A 19923-nucleotide genomic window follows, 5' to 3' on the forward strand; every position below is an offset into this window, starting at 1 on the left:
TGAATAGGATAGCAAAGTTCCCAACACATAGTAGATCATCAGTCAATACTGCTTTTTGTTCCTCTCTGCATGTGCTAATAAAATGACCACTGACTTTTGCACTTTTCTATTTTAGCCTAATTTTATCCTCCTAACAACTAATGATTGTATTTTAGAGATAATGAAGGTAAGAACAGAGAGATTTAGTAACTTGGGCCAGGTCACACAGCAGATAAGTGGAGGAATCTGAATTAGAAGCCAAGGTCCCTTCCTCCCAGCTTGTCATCCTTTCTTCTCTGCTGCGAAACCAAACTCTTCATGCTTGAATTAGCCCTCACGCCATGCCCCCTCCCCTGCACCCCCACCCCACCCCTCGTGCTCCTGCCTCTGATTAGCCGACTACCTCTAATAAGATGGCTACATGCATTGTTAGTCTGACACCAGAAATATCAGCCCATGCGCATCTATTTGCCAGCTGAGGGACTTTTGCCTCATCTGAAAGAGTGCTAGACATTTGGATGCAAGAAGGAAACCATCTGGATGAAAGCAACAGACACCTGGATGTTTGAACAGGTGCCACACCGGGATTCAAGAATTGCAAGGGCTCCAATACCTGGACACTGAACCCTAGGAGGTAAGAGCAGCAAACAATTAACAAACACGTTGAGCACTGGCAGGAGCATTCTTTAAACATCTGGACACTTCTGCACACCAGGATGCTGCCCTGGTTGCTACACTGGTTGTTTCCATCTGCTGTCCACGTGTTTGGGACCAAGTACTAGCCTTTCCCAGAACAGCATCCCTGTGGGTCCTCATGGAATGGGTACAGTGGTTCCCGCTAGGGTGAGAAGTGCACAGAAGGTCTCAGGCTGTCCCTTGGCACTGACCTGGCATGTGCACCATACGACAGTTGCAATTCTCCACGATGTAGCGCGTCTCACAGTCGATCCGACAGGCGGTGATGCTGTAAACAGGAAAGAAGTCGAGTCCCATCTCTGAGGATCGGCACTCACCCCACGGTGGGGGCAGGTATGTGAGCTGCAAGACAGGAAGGTGAGGGCAGCAGTCAGCCCTGGAGGTTCAGCATCGACAGCCTTAATAGCGCATTCACTTACTTATTCAATCAACAAACGATTATTGACCATCTGCTACAGGACAATCTAGCTCCATTGACCTCATAGGCTTTCCACGTCTGCCTCCAATACTCATTTTCCTGTCTCGTATAACCTTCCCATAAAGGCCAATCTCGAAGTCTCTTACATTTGCCATGTGTCTTTCTACCTCCATACTTTGTCATCTCCAAACTCTTGGAATGACCTAACTAAATTCTACCTTCTTGGCTGGGAACATTGGGACCCCAAACCCAGACTTGGGGGCCAGAAACTTCAGAGGGTCCAGGAAGAAATGGCATAATCAATGTTATTTATGATCTGTGGCCCAGACTAGATCATTCCTCCAGTGTCATGCTATGGATGAACTCCTTTGGGGAAAATGTCCTTATTCTCAGAGGTCCAATGTCCATAGAATGCTGTCATGCCTATGGTACATCCCTGCTGGGACTGGGGAAGGTGAAGGGCGAGGGAAATGAATGGCTGTGAGCACTTATGTGTGAAGCCCCGAACTAAATCCTTTATATTTATCTTTTTTATTTAATTGGAGAAAAAAAAATGCAACAAAATGCATGTTTTTAGAGCACAGTTCAACAAATTCTAAAAAATGTATACACTTGACTGGGGCGCCTGGGTGGCTCAGTTGGTTGAGTGTCCGACTTTGGCTCAGGTCATGATCTCACGGTCTGTGAGTTCGAGCCCAGCTGTGCTGACAGCTCAGAGCCTGGAGCCTGCTTCGGATTCTGTGTGTGTGTCTCTCTCTGCCCCTCCCCTGCTCTCTCTCTCTCAAGTAAATAAACATTAAATATTTTTTTAAAAAAATGTATACGCTTGTGAACCTACCACTTAAATCAAGACCTAAGACATTTAAAAAAAAGCTTACTTATTTATTTTGAAAGAGAGTGTGTGCACACGTGTGAGCAGGGGAGGGGCAGAGAGAGAGAAAATTCTAAGCAGGTCCTGCACTATCAGTATAGAGCTGGACGTGGGGTTTGATGCCAACCATGAGATCATGACCTGAGCCAAAATCAAGAGTCGGTTGCTCAACCTACTGAGCCACCCAGGCACCGTAAGACCCAAGACATTGAAAATCACCCCACAGAATTCCTTCCTCTCCCTTTCCAATCAACCCCCACCCATCCCCCCAGCCAATCTCTGTTACGGATTCTACCACCATAGGTTGGTTTTGCCTGTTCTCAACCTTCGTGTAAATGAGAACCTACACTGGGTATTCTTTTGTGTCTGGCTTCTTTGGCTCAACATAATGTTTTTGAGATTTATCCACATGGTTGTGTGCCTTAGTTCATTTTTTTTTTTTAATTGCTGAATAGTTTCCCAGTGTATAAATATACCACAATCTGTATCCATTCACCTGATGACGGGCCCTTGGATTGTTTCCAGTTTTGGGTAATTATGAAAAAGTCCCTGTTAACATTTATGGACAAGTCAGTTCAGTTTTTGGACACATACTTTCATTTCTCTTAGGTAACCGGCTAGGAATAGAATAGCTGGTTTGTTAAGTAGGTCTCGGGGTAACTTTTTATATGAAACGGTGAAACTGTTATCCACAGTGCTAATAGTACGGTCTTTCATTACCACCAGGAGCGTATGAGAGTTCCAGTTATGCTGTACCCTTGCCAAATCTTGATTTTGTCCGTATTTCTAATTTTAGACATTCATGTAGGGGTATAGTTATATCTCATTGTTGTTTCTATTTGTGGTTCTCTGCTGATTGATGATCTTGAGTGCAATTTTATGTGCTAATTGGCCATTCATATATTATCTTTTGTGACATGTCTTTTCAAGTCTTTTGCCCATTAAAACAACTTGCTTACTTCTTACTTTTATTATTAAGCTGTAAGAGTTCTCCATATGTTCTGGATACAAGTCCCCTGTCAGATAGCATGTACTGAGAATATTTTCTCTCTACCTCCCATAGTTTGTGGCTGACTTTTCATTTTTTTAATGGTGTATATTTTTCCTACTTTTAAAAATCCCTCATTAAGATGTCATTTACAAATAATAAAATGTCTCAACTTTAATGGACAATTTAATGAATTTTTACAAGCGTGTACACCCTGGTAACAAGCATTCCAATCAAGATACGGAGCATCTCCATTAACCCCCCAAAGTCCCCTCCCCAGCCCTCAGGCCATCACCGATCTGCTTTCTGTCATAAATTGGCTTTGCCTGGTCTAGGATTTTATATAAATAGAAGCATACAGCATGCACCCTTTTGTGTCTGGCTTCTTTCTCTCAGCAGAATGTTTCCAAGATTCATTCATGCTCATGCATGTCTCAGTAGTTCATTCCTTTTTATTGCTGAATTTTACTTCTTCCTTTCTGGTCTTTATTTTTTATTTCTTTTTCTTGCTTCAGCGCATTGGCCAGAAACTGTATATTGTGTAACGTTGGAAAAAACTGAAGAGAGAAGATATCCTTACCTTGTTCCTGATCGTAGGAGGAAAGGGTTCATTACTTCATTATTAAATGTGTTAGGTATATATATATATTTTTTTTTTTCCCTAGAGGCCCTTGTCAGACTGAGAAAGTTCTCTCCTGTTTCTAGTTTGCTGAGCACTTTTACCTTTACTGGGTATTGAGTTTTGACAAATGTGTGTCCTATTTCTACTGAGATGATCACATGATTTTCCTCCTTTGTTCTGTTAATATGGTGAATGATACGGATTGATCTGTAGATGATGAACCCACCTTGCATTTCTGGCACAAGCCCCACTTGGTCATGGTTTTTTTATTATCCTCTTTATATTGTTGCTGTATTTAACCTACTAATGTCTTGTGGAAGATTTCTGTGTCTATGCTCATGAATGATATTGTATTTAATTTGCTTTTCTTGTGATGTCTCAGTCAGGTTTGGTATTGTGGTTATGCTAACTTCATAAACAAAATTATAAATTGTTTCCTTTCCTCTTTCTCTATTTGCTCAGCTTGTGTAGGCTTGGTATCATTCCTGTCCTAAATGTGAAGCCATCTGGACTTGGTGATGGTGTGTGTGTGTGTGATGATTTTTAATTATGAATTCCATTCCTTTAGTGGATTTAGAGACATTCAGACTTCCCATTTCTTCTTGTGGTGGTTTTGTTGTGCTGTTTTCCAAGAAATTTGTCCATTTCATCTAAGTTGTTGAATTTATTAGCATACAGTTGTGTATAATATTCTCTTATCACTTTTTAAATGTCTGAAAAATTGGTAGTAACGTCCTCTCTTTCGTTTCTGATATTAGTAACTGGTGTTATCTCTTTCCTTGTTGTTTTTGATTTCTAATTTAATTATGCTTTGATCAGGAAACATACTATCCATGTTCCTTTAAAATTTACTGAGATTGAGTTACAGTGCAGTGTATGGTATATCTTGGTGAATGTTTCATGTGGACTTGAAAAGTATGTGTATTCTGTAATAGTTGGTGCAGGTGTTTTATAAAAGGCAATTAGGTCAAGTTGTTGGATAGTGTTGCTCCAATCTTCTATAGTTTTACTGAGTTTTTGTCTAGTTATTCATCAATTGCTGAGAGAGAAGTGTTCAACTCTCTAACTAGGACTATAGATTTGTCCATGTCTCCCTTTAGGGCTATTTTTGCCCCTTGTGTTTTTGAAACTTACCATGAGGCACCTACACATTAAGATCACTATATCTTCTTGAGGGATTGATTCTTTTATCATTGTGAAATAACTCTCTTTATCTCATGCAATATATTTGTCTTGAGGTTTACTTTGTATAATATAGTCATACCAGCTTTCTTATACTTACTGTTTATCTTTTCCCATTCTTTAATTTTTTTTGGTCCACCTTTTGCTTTTAACCCATCAGAATATTTTTATATTTAAGGTACATTTCCTGTAAACAGCCTATTTGAGTACTGCTGTTTTACCTTGACAATCTCTGTGTTTTAATTGGAGGGTTTAATGCATTTACATTTAATATTATTTTTGATACAGTTAAGTTGAAGTCTACTATCTTGCTCTTTGTTTCCTTTTTGTCCCCACTGCTATTTCTTCCTTTGTTCTACCTTCCTTGACTCCTTTTGGGGTAACTGAGTATTGTTTTAGGTGATCATTCCATCTCCTCAATTGGCTTTTGATTTATACCTCTTTGTATTATTATTTTTTTAACTTGTTGCTCTAGGATTTACAGTTTTCATCCTTATCAGAATCTATCTTGAATTAATATAATACCACTCCACATATAATTCTATTTCCATCCCTTCCTGTCCTTTATGCTATTGCTGTCATATATTTTACTATTACATCTGTTATAAACACTATGGTAGGTACACTGTTACTATTTATGCCTTAAGCATCCCATTAATTTTCAAAGAAGTTAAGAAAAAAAGAAAACATTTTATATTTACCCACATGTATATCATTTTCCCTGTTCACCATTCTTTTGTGTAGATCTGAATTTCCATTTGCTATCATTTGTCTTCAGTCAGAAGAACTTTCTTTATTATTTCTTTTAGTATGAGTTCACTTGTGGTAAATGGTGTCCATTTTCATTTATCTGTAAGAAGTGTTAATTTTGTCTTTATTTTTGAAACATATTTTGGCCATGTGTAGAATTCCAGCTTGTAATGTGTTTCCCCCCCCAACCGTTTCAAGGGTATTCCACCGTCTTCTGGCCTGTTTTTGATGAGAAATCAGTCATAATTTTTTCATTGCTCCTCCTATGTATTATGCCTCTTCTCTCCTGACTACTTTTAAGATGTTGTTGTTGTTGTTGTTGTTGTTGTTGTTGTTGTTTTAGGATTTTAACTACATCATACCAGACGTGGTTTACTTTGTATTTATCCTGCTTGGGGATCACTGAGGTTCCTGAATCTGTGGAATGATGTTTTTGAACAAAATTGAAAAATTTTTAGCCAATATTTCTTCAATTATTTTTCTCCTCCATTCTTTGTCTCTCTTCTTTCTGGGATCCTATTTATATGCATGCTGGTTTGCTTGATACTGTTTCACAAATCATGGGTGTTCTGTTCACTTTTATTAGTCTTTTTTCTTTCTCTTTGTGTCTCATTTGAATAATTTTTATTAACCTGCCTTCAAGTTTGGTGTTCATTTATTGTTTTCTATATAATCTTCTCATAATCCCATCCAATATTTTTAAAATTTCAGGTAATTGTATATTTTAGGTGTAGGTTGGTATGTAATTTTTTTTAATTAAAAAAAATTTTTAATGTTTATTTTTGAGGGGGGGGGAGAGAGAGAGAGACAGAGTATGAGCATGGTAGGGGCAGAGAGAGACACACACAGGGTCTGAAGCAGACTCCAGGCTCTGAGCTGTCAGCATAGAGCCCATACACGGGGCTTGAACTCATGAACTGTGAGATCATGACCTGAGCTGAAGTCGGTGCTTAACTAACTGAGCCACGCAGGTGCCCCTAAGTTTTTTTTAATGTTTATTTATTTTTGAGAGAGAGAGAGACAGAGCATGAGTGGGGGAGGGGCAGAGAGAGAGAGAGAGAGAGACAGAATCTGAAGCAGGCTCCAGGCTCTGAGCTGTAAGCACAGAGCCTGATGCGTGGCTTGAACTCACGGACTGTGAGATTATGACCTGAGCCAAAGTCAGATGCTCAACCAATTGAGCCACCCAGTCCCAAGGTGTAGGTTGACATTTACAAAAAGTTTTCATATCTTGCCTAAAAGTTTCTCATCATTTATATCTTTCTGTAATAGTTTAACATGCTTATCATTGTTATTTTATTTTTATATACTTAAAAAATATTTATTTATTTAGAGAGAGAGAGAGAGAGAGAGCAGGAGAGGGGCAGAGAGAGAGGGAGAGAGAATCCCAAACAGATTCTGTGCTGTCAGTGCAGAGCCCAACGTGGGGCTTGATCTCATGAACTGTGAGATCATGACCTGAGCTGAAATCAAGAGTAGGACACTTAACCAGCTGAACCTCCCAGGAGCCCCTAACATGTTTATTATTGTTATTTTATTTTTATTATTAAATTTTTAAAAATGTTTGTTTATTTTTGAGAGAGAGAGAGAGAGAGAAAGGGAGGTACAGAATCAGAAGCTGGCTCCCAGCTCTGAGCTGTCAGCACAGAGCCTGACATGGGGCTTGAACTCACAAACTGTGAGATCATGACCCGAGCTGAAGTCAGATGCTCAACGGACTGAGCCACCCAGGTGCTCCATATTATTGTTATTTTAAAGTTACTGTTTCTAATTCCAACACGGGCTATATGCGGATCTGTTTCTACTGGTTGTTTATTTTTCTTTTCATATTTTCCCTCTTTTTTTTTCATATGTCTAGTAATTTTTGATTATGTATAGGGGACAGAACCCTTTACAAAATTTTTTTAATGTTTATTTGTTTTTGAGAGAGACGGAGCATGAATGGGGGAAGAGGAGAGAGAGAGAGAGAGGGAGACACAGAATCTAGAACAGGTTCCAGGCTCTGAGCTGTCAGCACAGAGCGTGATGTGGGGCTCAAACCCGGGAACGGTGAGATCATGACCTAGGCCGAAGCAGACACTTAACCGACTGAGTCACCCAGGTGCCTCTGGACATAACCCTTTTTAATTGTATCCTGGATGTTGCGAATAACTCTTTATAGTGACTCTGGGTCAGTTATCTTCCTCTGAATAGTATTGAGTTTTGTTCTAACAGGCAGTTAAATCAATGGTGAATCACTGGTTTTGTTTGGTCTTAGAAGGACTATTTAGGCTCTGTTTACGGATGGGCATATTTTAGTTTTGCCCTTGATTCTGGACTATGCCCTTTGTCTTGGGGTGTGATCTTAACTCCTGCAGAATGACTCATCTGGCATTTCAGTGGCAAGTTTGAGGTATTTATGAAGTCTCTCCACCTTGGTTGTACTTGGATATCAAGTCTGTCTCCCCTCAGTGGCAGCTGCTGAAGCCCATTTCTTTCAACTGCTGTTTTTCTCCTGAGCTTCCGGGAGTCCCTCCCTATCTGTATGAAGTTTGAAGTTCAGTCTAGGACTTTAGGGAGGTTTATGTAAAAATTTGGGGGCTCCCCATCTGGGACCCCTCCTTTCTAGGATTTCTTTTCCCAATTTTTGGCCTTTCAGGCAACCCTAAATTCTGACTTCTGACTCCTTAACTTAATGGCTGCTGTCTCCTGCTCGACCTCTATCCCCAGGATTCCCTTAGAACTTGGCGTGCCGTCACGGGGATGTCAGGTAAATAAATGTGTCCTTCACTCAGTGTGGTTCCCTTCCTTCAAAGGCTGTGTAGCCTCCCGTTTCTGCCTGCTGTTAGTCTCTCTCCAGTGCCATCAAATAGTTTGTGCAGAGTTTATAATTGCTATTTCCAGGAGAGTTTGTCTGATATAAGCTACTCCACCATTACTGAGAACCAAAAGCTTCTGTACTCATTTTATGTAACATTCACAGGACTCCTTTGAGGTAGATGTTTCCATTCTCATTTTATTAATGAGAAACTTGAGTATCAGAAGGTTAAGTAGCCTGTCCAAGATCACAAACCTAATCAGTGGCAGAGCCAGCAGATGGACCTGGGAATTTCTGACTCCAGCCTTGTGCTTATCACACTACACTGCCTCTCCAGGAACGTGGCTGTAGGAAGGGAGACACGCTCCAAGGAGGACTTTTCAGAGCGTTTCTCTTCCTTTTTATCTAACGGTTCTTTTCTTCATTCTTCCTCATGGTTTGCTTTACTCTGTCATCTTTGGAGCTCATGTGTTGACCAGGATTTTGCACAAATTTCCTGTATGACCTTGGATAAGTCGCTGCTCTCCTCTGGACCTTAGTTTTCTCATCTGTAAATAGGGAAGTTTGGCGGGGTAGGGGGTATCCTATGATTAGAATGGATTGGATCCTCTATGTTGCTCAATATTGGATCATTAAACACACAAACTGGCTTTGGGAGAAATGAATCAAGCCTTTTGGCAAGGCTGGGGGTCTTAAAATGATGTAAATTCACTTTGGAGGGGGAGCTCATTTCTTTGTCTTCTATTAAAACAGGTGCCCACGATGGGCGCACCAGGAATGTAGCTGGTGAAGCTCTGATGGTGAGGATCCAAAGTTTGTTCAGGGTCAGCCACTTCCCTTTTATCGCAGAGGTCATGTCCCGGATGCCCCTGCTACCCTGCTGTGGCTGGTTCGTTATCTGTTCTGTCAGCTTTCCTGAAGCCTCACACACAGTAGCTGGAAAATCACAGCATGTAAAGCATCAACTCTTGCTTACCAATGAGTGTCTGAAAGCGGGTTGGAGTATTTGTTTATCCTGGGCAAGCAAAGCCTCAGGGGGACCCTGAAGCACTGTCTTCAGATATCTGAAGGGCTGTCTCAGGGAAGAATGAGATTTGTTTTCTGGCTTCCCAAGGGAAAGATAGACACAAGAATAGTTGTAATAAAGGAAGTGGATGATGGTAACGTTTATGCCTGCTGCAAGCACCGTGGTAGGCACATTACATGCCTTACTTAATTTAATCCCAAAGAAGGATTGGGGCGCCTGGGTGGCTCCGTCGGTGAAGTGTAAGGGTCTGACTTCAGCTTAGGTCATGATCTCACAGTTCATGGGTTCGAGACCTGCTGCTGGCTCTGTGCTGACAGCTCAGAGCCTGGAGCCTGCTTCAGATTCTGTGTCTCCCTCTCTCTCTGCCCCTCCCCTGCTTGTGCTCTGTCTTTCTCTCTCCCTTAAAAATAAATAAACATTAAAAAATTAAAAAAAAGGAAGGATAAATTCTGGCTCAACTTTCTAACCTCCTGTACAATTCAAGAATAAAATTACCGCCTTGAGAGTGAATTCCCCATCATGAGGGGTGTTCAAGCAGAAGCTACATGAATCCTTGGCTGGAATGGGATAAGAGAGAGAGAGAGAGTCAAGCACTGGGTGTGCAGTACCTGAGAGGGCTTCTAAGGTCTCGTAAGTCTCAATGTCTAATCATAGATCCCAAATCTATTCTTTCAGTTTGAGAATTAGAGGCAGTGGAATGAGCCAGATAGAATCTTGAACCCCACTCTTTCACGGGCCAGCTGTGTGACCTTGGGTAATTCGTCCATGCCCACTGTTAGTCTCCTCATCTGATCAAATGATATCAGTGCCCTGCAGGCGACAGGTGCTCACCAAGACTTGGTTCCCAGCCCCATCGCCTAATAAACTCCTTCATGTTCCTCTGCCCTTTCATTTATGCAACAAACAGCTCACAGCTCCCCCTCTGTTCTCCTATAGTTCAGTTCCATAGACCAGCCATCTCTGCCCTTTTGGGGTTGAGTTACTTTGAGTTGGGTTTATTATGATAAGGACTCTTGCTAAGTCCAGATAACGCCAACCCGCTAGATCTAGGGGTCAGGAGCTGGGAGAGAGGAGAGACGCCCGGGATTGAGCCTTGGAGTGTTCTCGCATGTACCTGACATCTCACCCTCCCTTACCCTTTTTATCCCCTGGGTCATGGAACTTTGGATAATTGCTGAAATTTATGAGCCGAACAAAGAACTCAGCATTTTTGCGGTGGAATATTCTGGTGCTTGCCTTTCAGTGCTTCACTGTCTTGAGGCTTCTGTCCACAGTTGTTTTCACTTTATAGAGAGAAGCTTGTGTTTGCTGCCAGCCTGCCTGGGGACATCCTGTGCTGTTCCTCGCTCCCTGGCTTTCCCTGCCTCCCCCAGCCCACAGATCCCGAGGTGTGCCAGCAGGTGGCGCTACAGTTAGCACAGCTGCCCAAGGCCTGTCTGCAGCTTGAGCAACCCGGAGGGAGTCAGTGGGTCTCCCTTGCCAAGCATCCTGGACTTTTCCTAGTGTCTGCAGCCTCCACCCAGGCCTTGGCTGCGATGCTTCTTTGGTTGGGTGGGGGGGTGTACCGGGGTTGCAGAGGTGAGTAAAACGGGGCTCCTGTTTGCCCCATTCCTGCTCCTGCCAGCATCATAGGGATGTCCCCAGATCCCTGGGGCCTGTCTTCTGCCTCTTCCCCCAGCCTGTACAGCTGAAGGGTAGTGGGCAGAACACGGCACCATCACTGATAGGCTAAGTCACTTAACTACTCAGGGCCTCAGTTTCCTGATCTGCAAAACAGAGCTAATAATTTGCAACTTACAGGGCTTCCTTGCAGGTTAGATGGGAATAGGCATGGCACCTTGCACAATGTTTACACGTGTTTGTTGTCTTTAGGTTAGGGAAGCACTTACAACAGTCCTTCACTCAAGGTGTCAGTCTGGTGGCTGGTCCCGTGTGCCTGTCCTAACTGGCATCCCCTCTCTAGCCATACCCATAGATCTCCCTGCCCCCTGGATCTCAGGCCTCTTAGTGCAGGGTCTGGCACACAGTAGGTGCTCATACCTGCTTATTGAAGGAATTGTCCCACCCTACTTTGTCCTAGCCAAGCACAGAGGAGGAGTGAAAGGGGCTGTCTGCTCCAAGCCACACAGAAGAAGAGGAGCCGCCATGTTGGTCCTCGGAGGCTCTGCATTGACATAGGCTCAGCACCAAATCACATCTGAGTCCTGGACTAGTAAGCAGCGGGCTTTCCTGCGTGACCTCAGGCGTGCCACTCAACCTCTCTGGACTTCTCTGTCCCATCTGCAGGGGGCAGGGCCCTAAGGTACTATGCTCTGAGAGGTCTCAGTTTCTAGGATCAGGTGACCATGAGGTCCCCCTACCTCTTAGCCAGGCCCTGTGATCTCCCTCTCATTTTTCCACTTTCCACTACAAGTGCCAACTTCTGCTCTGCCCACCCAGATGGAGGGGGATTCAGAGCCTGCTTTTGAGACATAATTTTCAGTTTGATGCTTTTATTGCATCCTGCTGAATGATCTAGTGTGTTCACAAATGATCATATTGTACTCCTTTTAAACAATACTAAAATCAAATAAAATCCCCGAATCAAATCTACCAATGAGTCAGTAACGGTGGCAGCAATGGGGTCTCAGGGGAGACATGTCCTGTACAGAAGCAGTGAGGTGGCCCCATCCCCCATCCCTGCGGGTTCAGTGACAGTTCAGCCCATGAGGTCAAAGCACAAAGAGATAGCATCAGGAAGAAGCGAAAGTCGTAGGGACTGAGCAACAAGGACACCCGCCAGTTTGCGAGCACTTGCTACGTGCCACGCCCTGTAGCAGGAGGGCCGGCAGCTTTCAGAACATCGTCTTTTTCAGTCCTCACAACGACTCTGTGAGAAGAAGTACTGTGTGCCCAAAAGACTGACTGTAGACTAACTGAACGTATAGCGGCAGCCAGAGCATTTAAGCGACTATGTTCATGGAATTAGAACCCAGCAGTCTACACTTGTTACAACTACCTCCATTGCTTGCCTAAAGAAAGAGTCTACCCCAGGGAGGGGGGCGGGGCCCAGGAAGTAGACGCAATTCTTGGGTGGGTGGGCAGAGTTTGGAGGAGAGATTTGAGAGATGGGAACATGGGTTCTTCAGATCCCAATACGGGAAATACTGCATAGATTGACTGAACAGTTTAGTCCTCCTAATAACCTTGCCAGGCAAATACTGTCATCCCCATTTTACAGATGAGCAAACTTGGGTAACTTGCCCAACACCACCCAGTTGAGAAGCGGCAGGGGCAGAATTCAGACCCAGGTCTGTCCAACTGCAGGGCTCCTGATTGGGGCTCAGGAGACCTCCTAATCTTGGCTCTGCTGTTACCCTGCTGTCCTCTCTAGGGGACTTAGCTTTTTCATCTGCAAACCCGGTGACTGCTCCCCCTGCCCTCATCCTGGGTACATGGCAGACATCACCAATCCATCACAGATGTGGTCTTAGAACTTAAACACTGCCATTTCATTGAAATTGGAACCAAGAGGAAATGTATTTGGGGAGGCTTCATCTGTAGAAACCATCAAACTACTCATCAGTGAATATTCACATAGAGTAGATAAGTGCTCAGCCTGAGCAAATTATTATATACTGTGTAAAATTCAGAATGTGACTTACTTGTAAGAAGAGTGACCATAACCTGCCCTCTTAGGTAGGAGCATCCCTGACTGGTGTTTGGACCATTTGGACCAGAGGAGGATTCACCCAATCAGAACTCAGCGATGCCCCAGTCCTGCATGGAGTCCCACACAGAGTTCTTTGTTGTGTTGGCTGGAAACTAGTAGTAGTAGCTGGTGCAGCACTTTGACAAGCAATAAAAATCAACTTAAAAATTACCCATGGCTGGGGCGCCTGGGTGGCTCAGTCAGTTGAGTGTCTGACTTCGGCTCAGGTCATGATCTCACAGTTCATGGGTTCGAGCCCCGCCTCGGGCTCTGTGCTGACTGCTTGCTGAGAGCCTGGAGCCTGCTTCGGATTCTGTGTCTCCTTCTCTCTCTGCCCCTCCCCCCCTCACACTTTGTCTCACTCTGTTTCTCAAAAATAAATAAATGTAAAAATAAATTTAAAAATTACCCATGGTTTGTGACTAATAATAAATAAAAAGGTGTATCCATTGCAAATATGTCTATGAGTGGGAGACAATAAGAGCAGAAAATGGTGAATTGTTTATACAAAAAAGCAAGAGGATTTTTTTTTTTAAAAAAGGCTATAACTTGCCTCATTCTAACATGACTTTCACCTTTGGCTTTGCTGGCCCTAGATATGCCTCTGAAGCTCTACAAGAATCCTTCTAGCTTTGGTTGGATAATAGCCAAATAAATAAATAAACAAATAAAAGAAAATTCTCTACAGTTTTATTTCCATCCATCCATACATCCATCCATCCACTCATCTACCCACACCTGCCCATCCACCCATCCACCCACTCATCTAATCCATCCATCTACCCACACCCACCCATCCACTCACCCATCTATCTACTCATAAATCCCTCCATCTACCTGCACCCATTCATCTACTCATCTATTAATTCATCCATCCTCCCATCTACCCACACCCACCCATCCACCCATCTGTCCATCCATCCATCCATCCACCCAGACCCACCCATCCATCCATCTACCCATTCACCTACCGACCCATCCCCTTTCCATGTGTCCAATAAACATTTATTTAGCATGTATTCTGTTCTAGGAACACTGGTAGAAATTGAGGCTATGACAATGAATGAGATGTGGTTCCTATGACCATGGGACTTGCAGCCCGGAAAGAATAGACATGCACATAAGAAAGCAAGCGCTATAATGGATGACACCATACACAGGTAGTGGGGGCACTGGGGACAGAATGGCCAGGCCAACTCAGAGTGGAGGGCTCAGAAAAGACTTTATGGAGGGGGTGGTCACTTCAAGCTGAGTCAAGTAGGACTATGTGGTTCACTGTGCAGAATAGAAGTGGGTGGAGGGAACTGCCGGGGCAAAGGCACAGAGGTAAAGAGAGGCCTGGCCTGGCAGGGGAGCCTCAGATAAGTAGCAAGGTGAACGTATGGGTGAGTGTCAGGCAGGATTGAGCTGCTCAGTGGCCTGGGTGACTGAAAGTTCTCCATGATGGTCACTGTGAATCCTGTGCACGCAGTGAACATGCATCGCTAGCGAGAGACAGTCCCTGCTAACCCTCCCGTCCCTGCCCTCCTCTCCACTGCTGATGGAAGAGCTGCCTCGGCGGAAGAGGGTTTTTACTGTGCCTGTGCATGCCAGTGCACCGTTATAATCACATCTTCATCCGGACACAATCTCCAGGGCAAGTGCCGTCGGCACTGGCAGTGTGCACGGGGCAAATTGGCGCGTGATTTGTTGGTGGAAACAGGCAGAGGCAAAGTGTTGCTTGCTGGGATGCAGGCGAGGAGGTGGCCTCACCCAGAGGAATGAGCTTGGAGGCACACAGGCCTGGCTGGGCCACTTGCAGGCCAAGGTACAGGGTATCTCCACTCCTTCCGGGTAGAGCTATTGCCTTCCTTATGTGTTCCTTCATCTTTTCCTGTCCAGGCCCGGACAGATTATCCCCTTGGCTTGTCAGTGCTGCCGGGGTCCTCAGGGTATAGAACTAGGGGGTCCTGAATCCCACAGTCCCTTCTCTGACCTACAGTCTCAGCTCTGTAAGCTGGAAAGTGGCCATTTGGGTTCCAGGCTGCATCTCTGCCCTGCATTTTCTTCTCTTCTTCTTCTTCTTCTTCCTCCTTCTCCTCCTCTTTATTTATTTATTTTTTTTCCTGGCTTCATTTCCAGCTAAGAAAACCCCAGTCCAACTTCCACCCTCAAGCATCATCGACTGAGGAGTCAGGAAGAGGCCAGCAGTCTGACCTCTCTATGCTCACCTGGACTATCAGAGCTGCTGCGGACAGCTGTGCAGGGCGTGCACTGCACAACAGCAGGAGGTCCCACTCACAGGGACTGAAGTGTGAAAGTCACCTCCGGAGAGTGCACGGGCAGCCCTGAGCAGTCTGTTTCCCTCTACTGCTATCCCACCTGGGGCTTCACTCGCTCCTTGGCTAGCCATCTAGCTTCAATCCCGGTCACCCCACTGTTTCCCCTTCAGATACGTTCCCTTTACAGATTGGCCTCTGTTCACAATCTCTTTTAGAATGGGGGCCTTTGATGACCTTGCTTTTGTCAATGGGTATATTTGAAACAGAAGTTGGGTCTGGGTTGAAATGTTCACTTAACAGGCTTTCTTAAAGTGGAACACACCTCAATGCATTTCCGACAGTTTTGGTTCTTGGCTCCTTTCAAAATCCACTTTCCACACATTTGAGTGGGAGCAGGGTTGGGAGGAGTGGCCCATCATCTTGGGGTGCCTTCTGCCCAGGCCAGAGAGAGTAGGTGCTAGGTGGGCTGGACATAAGGCACGCCTGCCCAGTTCTGGCTTCCACAGCCTTCCTGAGGTCTTCCCCCCACCCTGGGGGCCAGTTACCCTCCCACCTCCCACCCCCACATCCACCTGTAAGCCTTCCACAAAACCTGGAACAGATTCTGGGCCAGGTAGGAGGGTTTTCATCCCACCGCGCGCGCTTTCTGGATGTTGTCGACCCACAGCAGCAACCACATGTGTGGCTTCTTGAATCTGCACAAGAATTCTCCAGGTGGGGGGTGGGCAGCTTCCCTGAGGGGCTCCCAGCAACAACTCCCGCCCTACACCATCCCAGGAGACCTCTGAAGGCCCAGCAAGGGTGTCAGAATGGGCCACGGCCGGCTGCCTTCTCCCTCTGGGACTCTGCTGCTGCAGCAGGGACCCCAGAGCAGAGTCCACCCTGGAGTGCCTGCAGAGGCCAGGGATGGATTTCCTCTCTGGGCTGGTGACACTGCATGATTAAGGCTCCAGCTGCACCCCTGCAGGGCCTGAGATGGCCCTGCAGGGAGGCTCTGTGTGCACAGAGCAGTTGCCATAAAATTCATCTTTTGTCACCGCCTTCCTGTAGCTTTTCCGTGGGGGTGGTGGATGTTTACGGCCATAGAGCATGTGTGGATTCTGGAAGGGTGAGTGCAATCGAAAGTCTCTGCTCTTGAGCCACTTGGCTCTTGGACGCGAGGGCGAGTTCTCAGGTCTGATCCTTCCAGCCCCGAGCTGCTGGAGCCACATTTAATTGGATCTTATGTAATTTTCCAAAGAGGGGTACCTGCTTTGTATCTAGGCTGTTTATAACACCACACCGGGTTCCATAATTCTCCAAATAATTAATATTCATGGGGAGCTCATTACAATTGTGGAAGCCCATCGATCACCACCTATTAGTCCTTGGAACTGTGGCTCCCTCACCACCGTCCCTAGAAATGCCACCATCGTCGACACACCACGTCATATTTCTTACACAGGCCAGAGTACTTTACAACTTTAAGGAAACTTTCTTTTCCACTAAATGATTCTAATTTTGTATGGCTGGGTTGGTTGTCTTGCACGGCTCACGATGATAATTACAAAGTCTAGGTATGCGTTTCCTCATCTGCATAACAGGAATAATTAGCTCTATTTCATAGGGTTGGAGGAAGCATTAAATGAGATACCCACCACAGCATTTGGGGCCGTGCCCCGGTGGGGGGCGGGGGGAACCTCCCCTTTGTGGAGATTTGGTACAGGTGGGGTGGGGATTCTGCTCACTGCTGCCCCTGGTGGTCCCCAGGATGGGCCATGGCTGCCTGAACCGCACTGGGAGGAGGTTAGGGAAGAAAACTGTGGCAGGGAACCCTGTTCACCCAGCGTGCCCAAGACCTTGACTGAAGGCCTGAAGCCCAACCCAGAACTTTGACAAGAAGATGTAAATGACCCATGAAGCCCTCAGGACAAGAAGATGTAAATGACCCATGAAGCCCTCTGCTGAGGTTCTCTTTATACTGAATGTGGCTGCTGGGAAAATCCACCCCCGCCCGGGCCACAGATCTGAACTGAATGGCTATTCCTTGGTCTGACCTACCTCCCAGCAGGATGCACCTCTGTGCAGAGACAGGAAGCAAGACAGGGCATCTTTGGTTGGCAACATGCCGTCCCTCCTCCTGCGTTCCCAAGAAGCCACGGTCTGGATTGGGGTCGATCAGACCTAGTGTCAGATCCGGGCTCTGGATGACCACTGACACGTGACACTTCTCTACAGGTGTCAGTGCCTTTATCTGCAAGGTAAGATGTATATTGGGTCTGTCATAGAGCTGGTGCTCAAAAATGTCATGTTGCCCATCCCGCTTTCCTCTTCCCCGACTCAGAGGAGCGTCGGAAGAAATCAGAAGCAATATTGACTTAACTACAAAATGCTCAGATGTTTTCCCTGCTGCTCTGATAAAGTAGGCTTTGAAGCGAACCTTCCCGTGCAAGTCTGGATCATCACAAATGAGCAGATGCAAACTGTCAGCCCACGAGGAAGTCCCGGGTGTTTGCCTTTCAAAGAGGAACAAATAACCCCCGTTTGAGCTCTTTGTGAGGCTCCCTGAGCTTGTCCCATGGTCCTCAGCACTCAGCCATCCTTCTTGGTGGTGGGGAGGTGGCATATCCCGACATGAAAGAAGTAGGGGTGGAGGGGGAGGCCCGGGCTGACACCCTCTGGTAGGCACTTTGCATAGATTAAGCATGAGGTCAGTACTGCTGTTATCCCTGTTACGGCAGAGGAGGAAACTGAGGCAGAAATCTGCAGAGACTTGCTCCAGGCCTCACTGCTGGTAAATGGTGGAGTCAGGATTCAGAAGCCCTGCACCACTGTCCTACAGGGTCTGCTCCAAGGTAGCCCTCTGTGTCTAAGCCCTGTGATGGCGGCTGCCGCCCCTGGAAAGAAGCCATTCATTATCAAAGACCTACTGCGGGATTCCTGCATGTCTCAGGATTCTCCGCTGAAGGTCTTTTTCCCTCTCAATGTGGGACTGCCACATTACTTCCATTTCACAGGTAAGAAGACTGAAGATCAAAGCAACATGATTGGCCTGAGATCATCTAATAAGTTGAAGGCAGGGTTCAGACAAGAACCCAAGGGTTTTGACTCCTGGTCATACCCCACATTGAGCCAGCTCTCTCTCCCTCCCTTGCCCCATCCAGCCCTCATTTTGGGTTACTGCCCAACCACCTGGGAGAGGCTGGATGATCCCACATGGGGAGTCGGCCATCACACTGACCACAGCCACAGATTTCAGTTTTGTCCTTTCCTGGGAGCCTCTTTAAGCATACTAGTAAGCTGACTTATCTCTGGGGTCTTCCAGAGAAGCCCCCGGCAGGCACCTTACTCAGGGATGGTACTGAGAGTAGAAAGAGTTATGGGTTTGTATTCGGAAATTCTAAGCTTGAAACTCAGCTTTACCATCTGCTGGCTTAGTGACCTTGGGCAGGTTATCGAACCTCTTTGAGTATCAGTTACCTCTGTGAAATAGGAATATCATTCTCCGTCTTGGAGAGTTTTTATGAGATAACATATGAATCCAACACACTGGTTATATGACACATAGCAGGTGCATAACATAGCAGAGATCTTGTCTTTTGTCACTGGCAGAAGAATCCAGAGTCTTAAGAAAATCCAGTTGGTAAAATGCACCCAAACCTGAGTCACAGCAAGGGTTATTGTAATTATTCAAGGATCCCTGATTTTCACAAAAGACTTGGCCAGGTCCTTTAAATGTCAGCTACATGTGCATTCTGCCACACCTGTTTTCGAATCATTAGCTACTTGACAGCGACATTAGTGGGGAGAGAGAAAGAGCACAGCTCATGTTATGGAAAGCCAGCGCTAGGAGCCATTACCTGCTGGAAATCAAATCGGATCGGGAAAAAAAAAATGGGTCTGAAAAAGTAACCCACGGAGAAGATTTCATTTATAAATATCTCTCTCACCGTCCTGCCTGGGGAGCCCATCCTTCAGTTGTTCAAGGCAAGATATGAATGCAGAGTCAGGCACCCCCAAACGTTTCCCCCGAAACTTTAAAAGCCTGGTGACAGGTGATTGGAATGACTTCACAATGTAAGATGCCAAGTCTGTAATTGTTAATTCTTCTGGCAGTAATTTATCCTGCTATCCCTTTGGGTAGCTAAGCAGCTCCAATCACAAGTTGCCCAATCGGCTTATACGTCTTCTTGATGAATCACTTTCATTCTCTAGGTCCTTTCTCTGGGCTGTGGTAATTCTTGACAACTGCCTTAGAACCTCTGTCTCCTGCGGGCGCGGAAGGGAAGAGCTATCTATCAGAAGGAACACGTGGAAAACAGAGCTCCTGGCATTGGGGGAAGTTGGCAGGTGGGGGGTTGAACCTTCTTTTCAGGATGGAGAGGCCAGGGCATGGGATGCAGGACACGATGTGTGCTCACTGACCTCCCGGCACCCCTGGATCAGGGGTGGCTGGGCAAGCCCCATCCGATGAGCTCCAGTGAGTATCCAGGCATCTTCACTAAGAAAATGTCATGTGATAAACTGTGAATCCACTGCACAGACACACCCAGGCAGCATGGCAGAGACTGTGAGGGCTCAGTTATTGGTGTTCTGATCTTCTGCCTGGGGTGGGTAGGGGTTGCCTTTCCCAGCCCCCTTTGCCCCTAGGTGGGGCGTGTG

The 19923-nt window shown here is 45.7% G+C and overlaps 1 protein-coding gene across 1 annotated transcript in view; it reads right to left on the minus strand.

Annotated features, from left to right (window-relative positions):
* The window catches only part of ASIC2 (acid sensing ion channel subunit 2), a 267566-nt gene that overhangs the window by 13296 nt on the left and 234347 nt on the right, over positions 1–19923 (minus strand). The window contains exon 4 of the mRNA XM_042917464.1: positions 867–1017. Coding sequence (XP_042773398.1) covers positions 867–1017 — 151 coding nt within the window. The remainder of the gene's footprint in view (positions 1–866; positions 1018–19923) is intronic.

The sequence above is a fragment of the Panthera leo genome, chromosome E1, assembly GCF_018350215.1.
Source record: "Panthera leo isolate Ple1 chromosome E1, P.leo_Ple1_pat1.1, whole genome shotgun sequence".
Classification (NCBI taxonomy): domain Eukaryota; kingdom Metazoa; phylum Chordata; class Mammalia; order Carnivora; family Felidae; genus Panthera; species Panthera leo.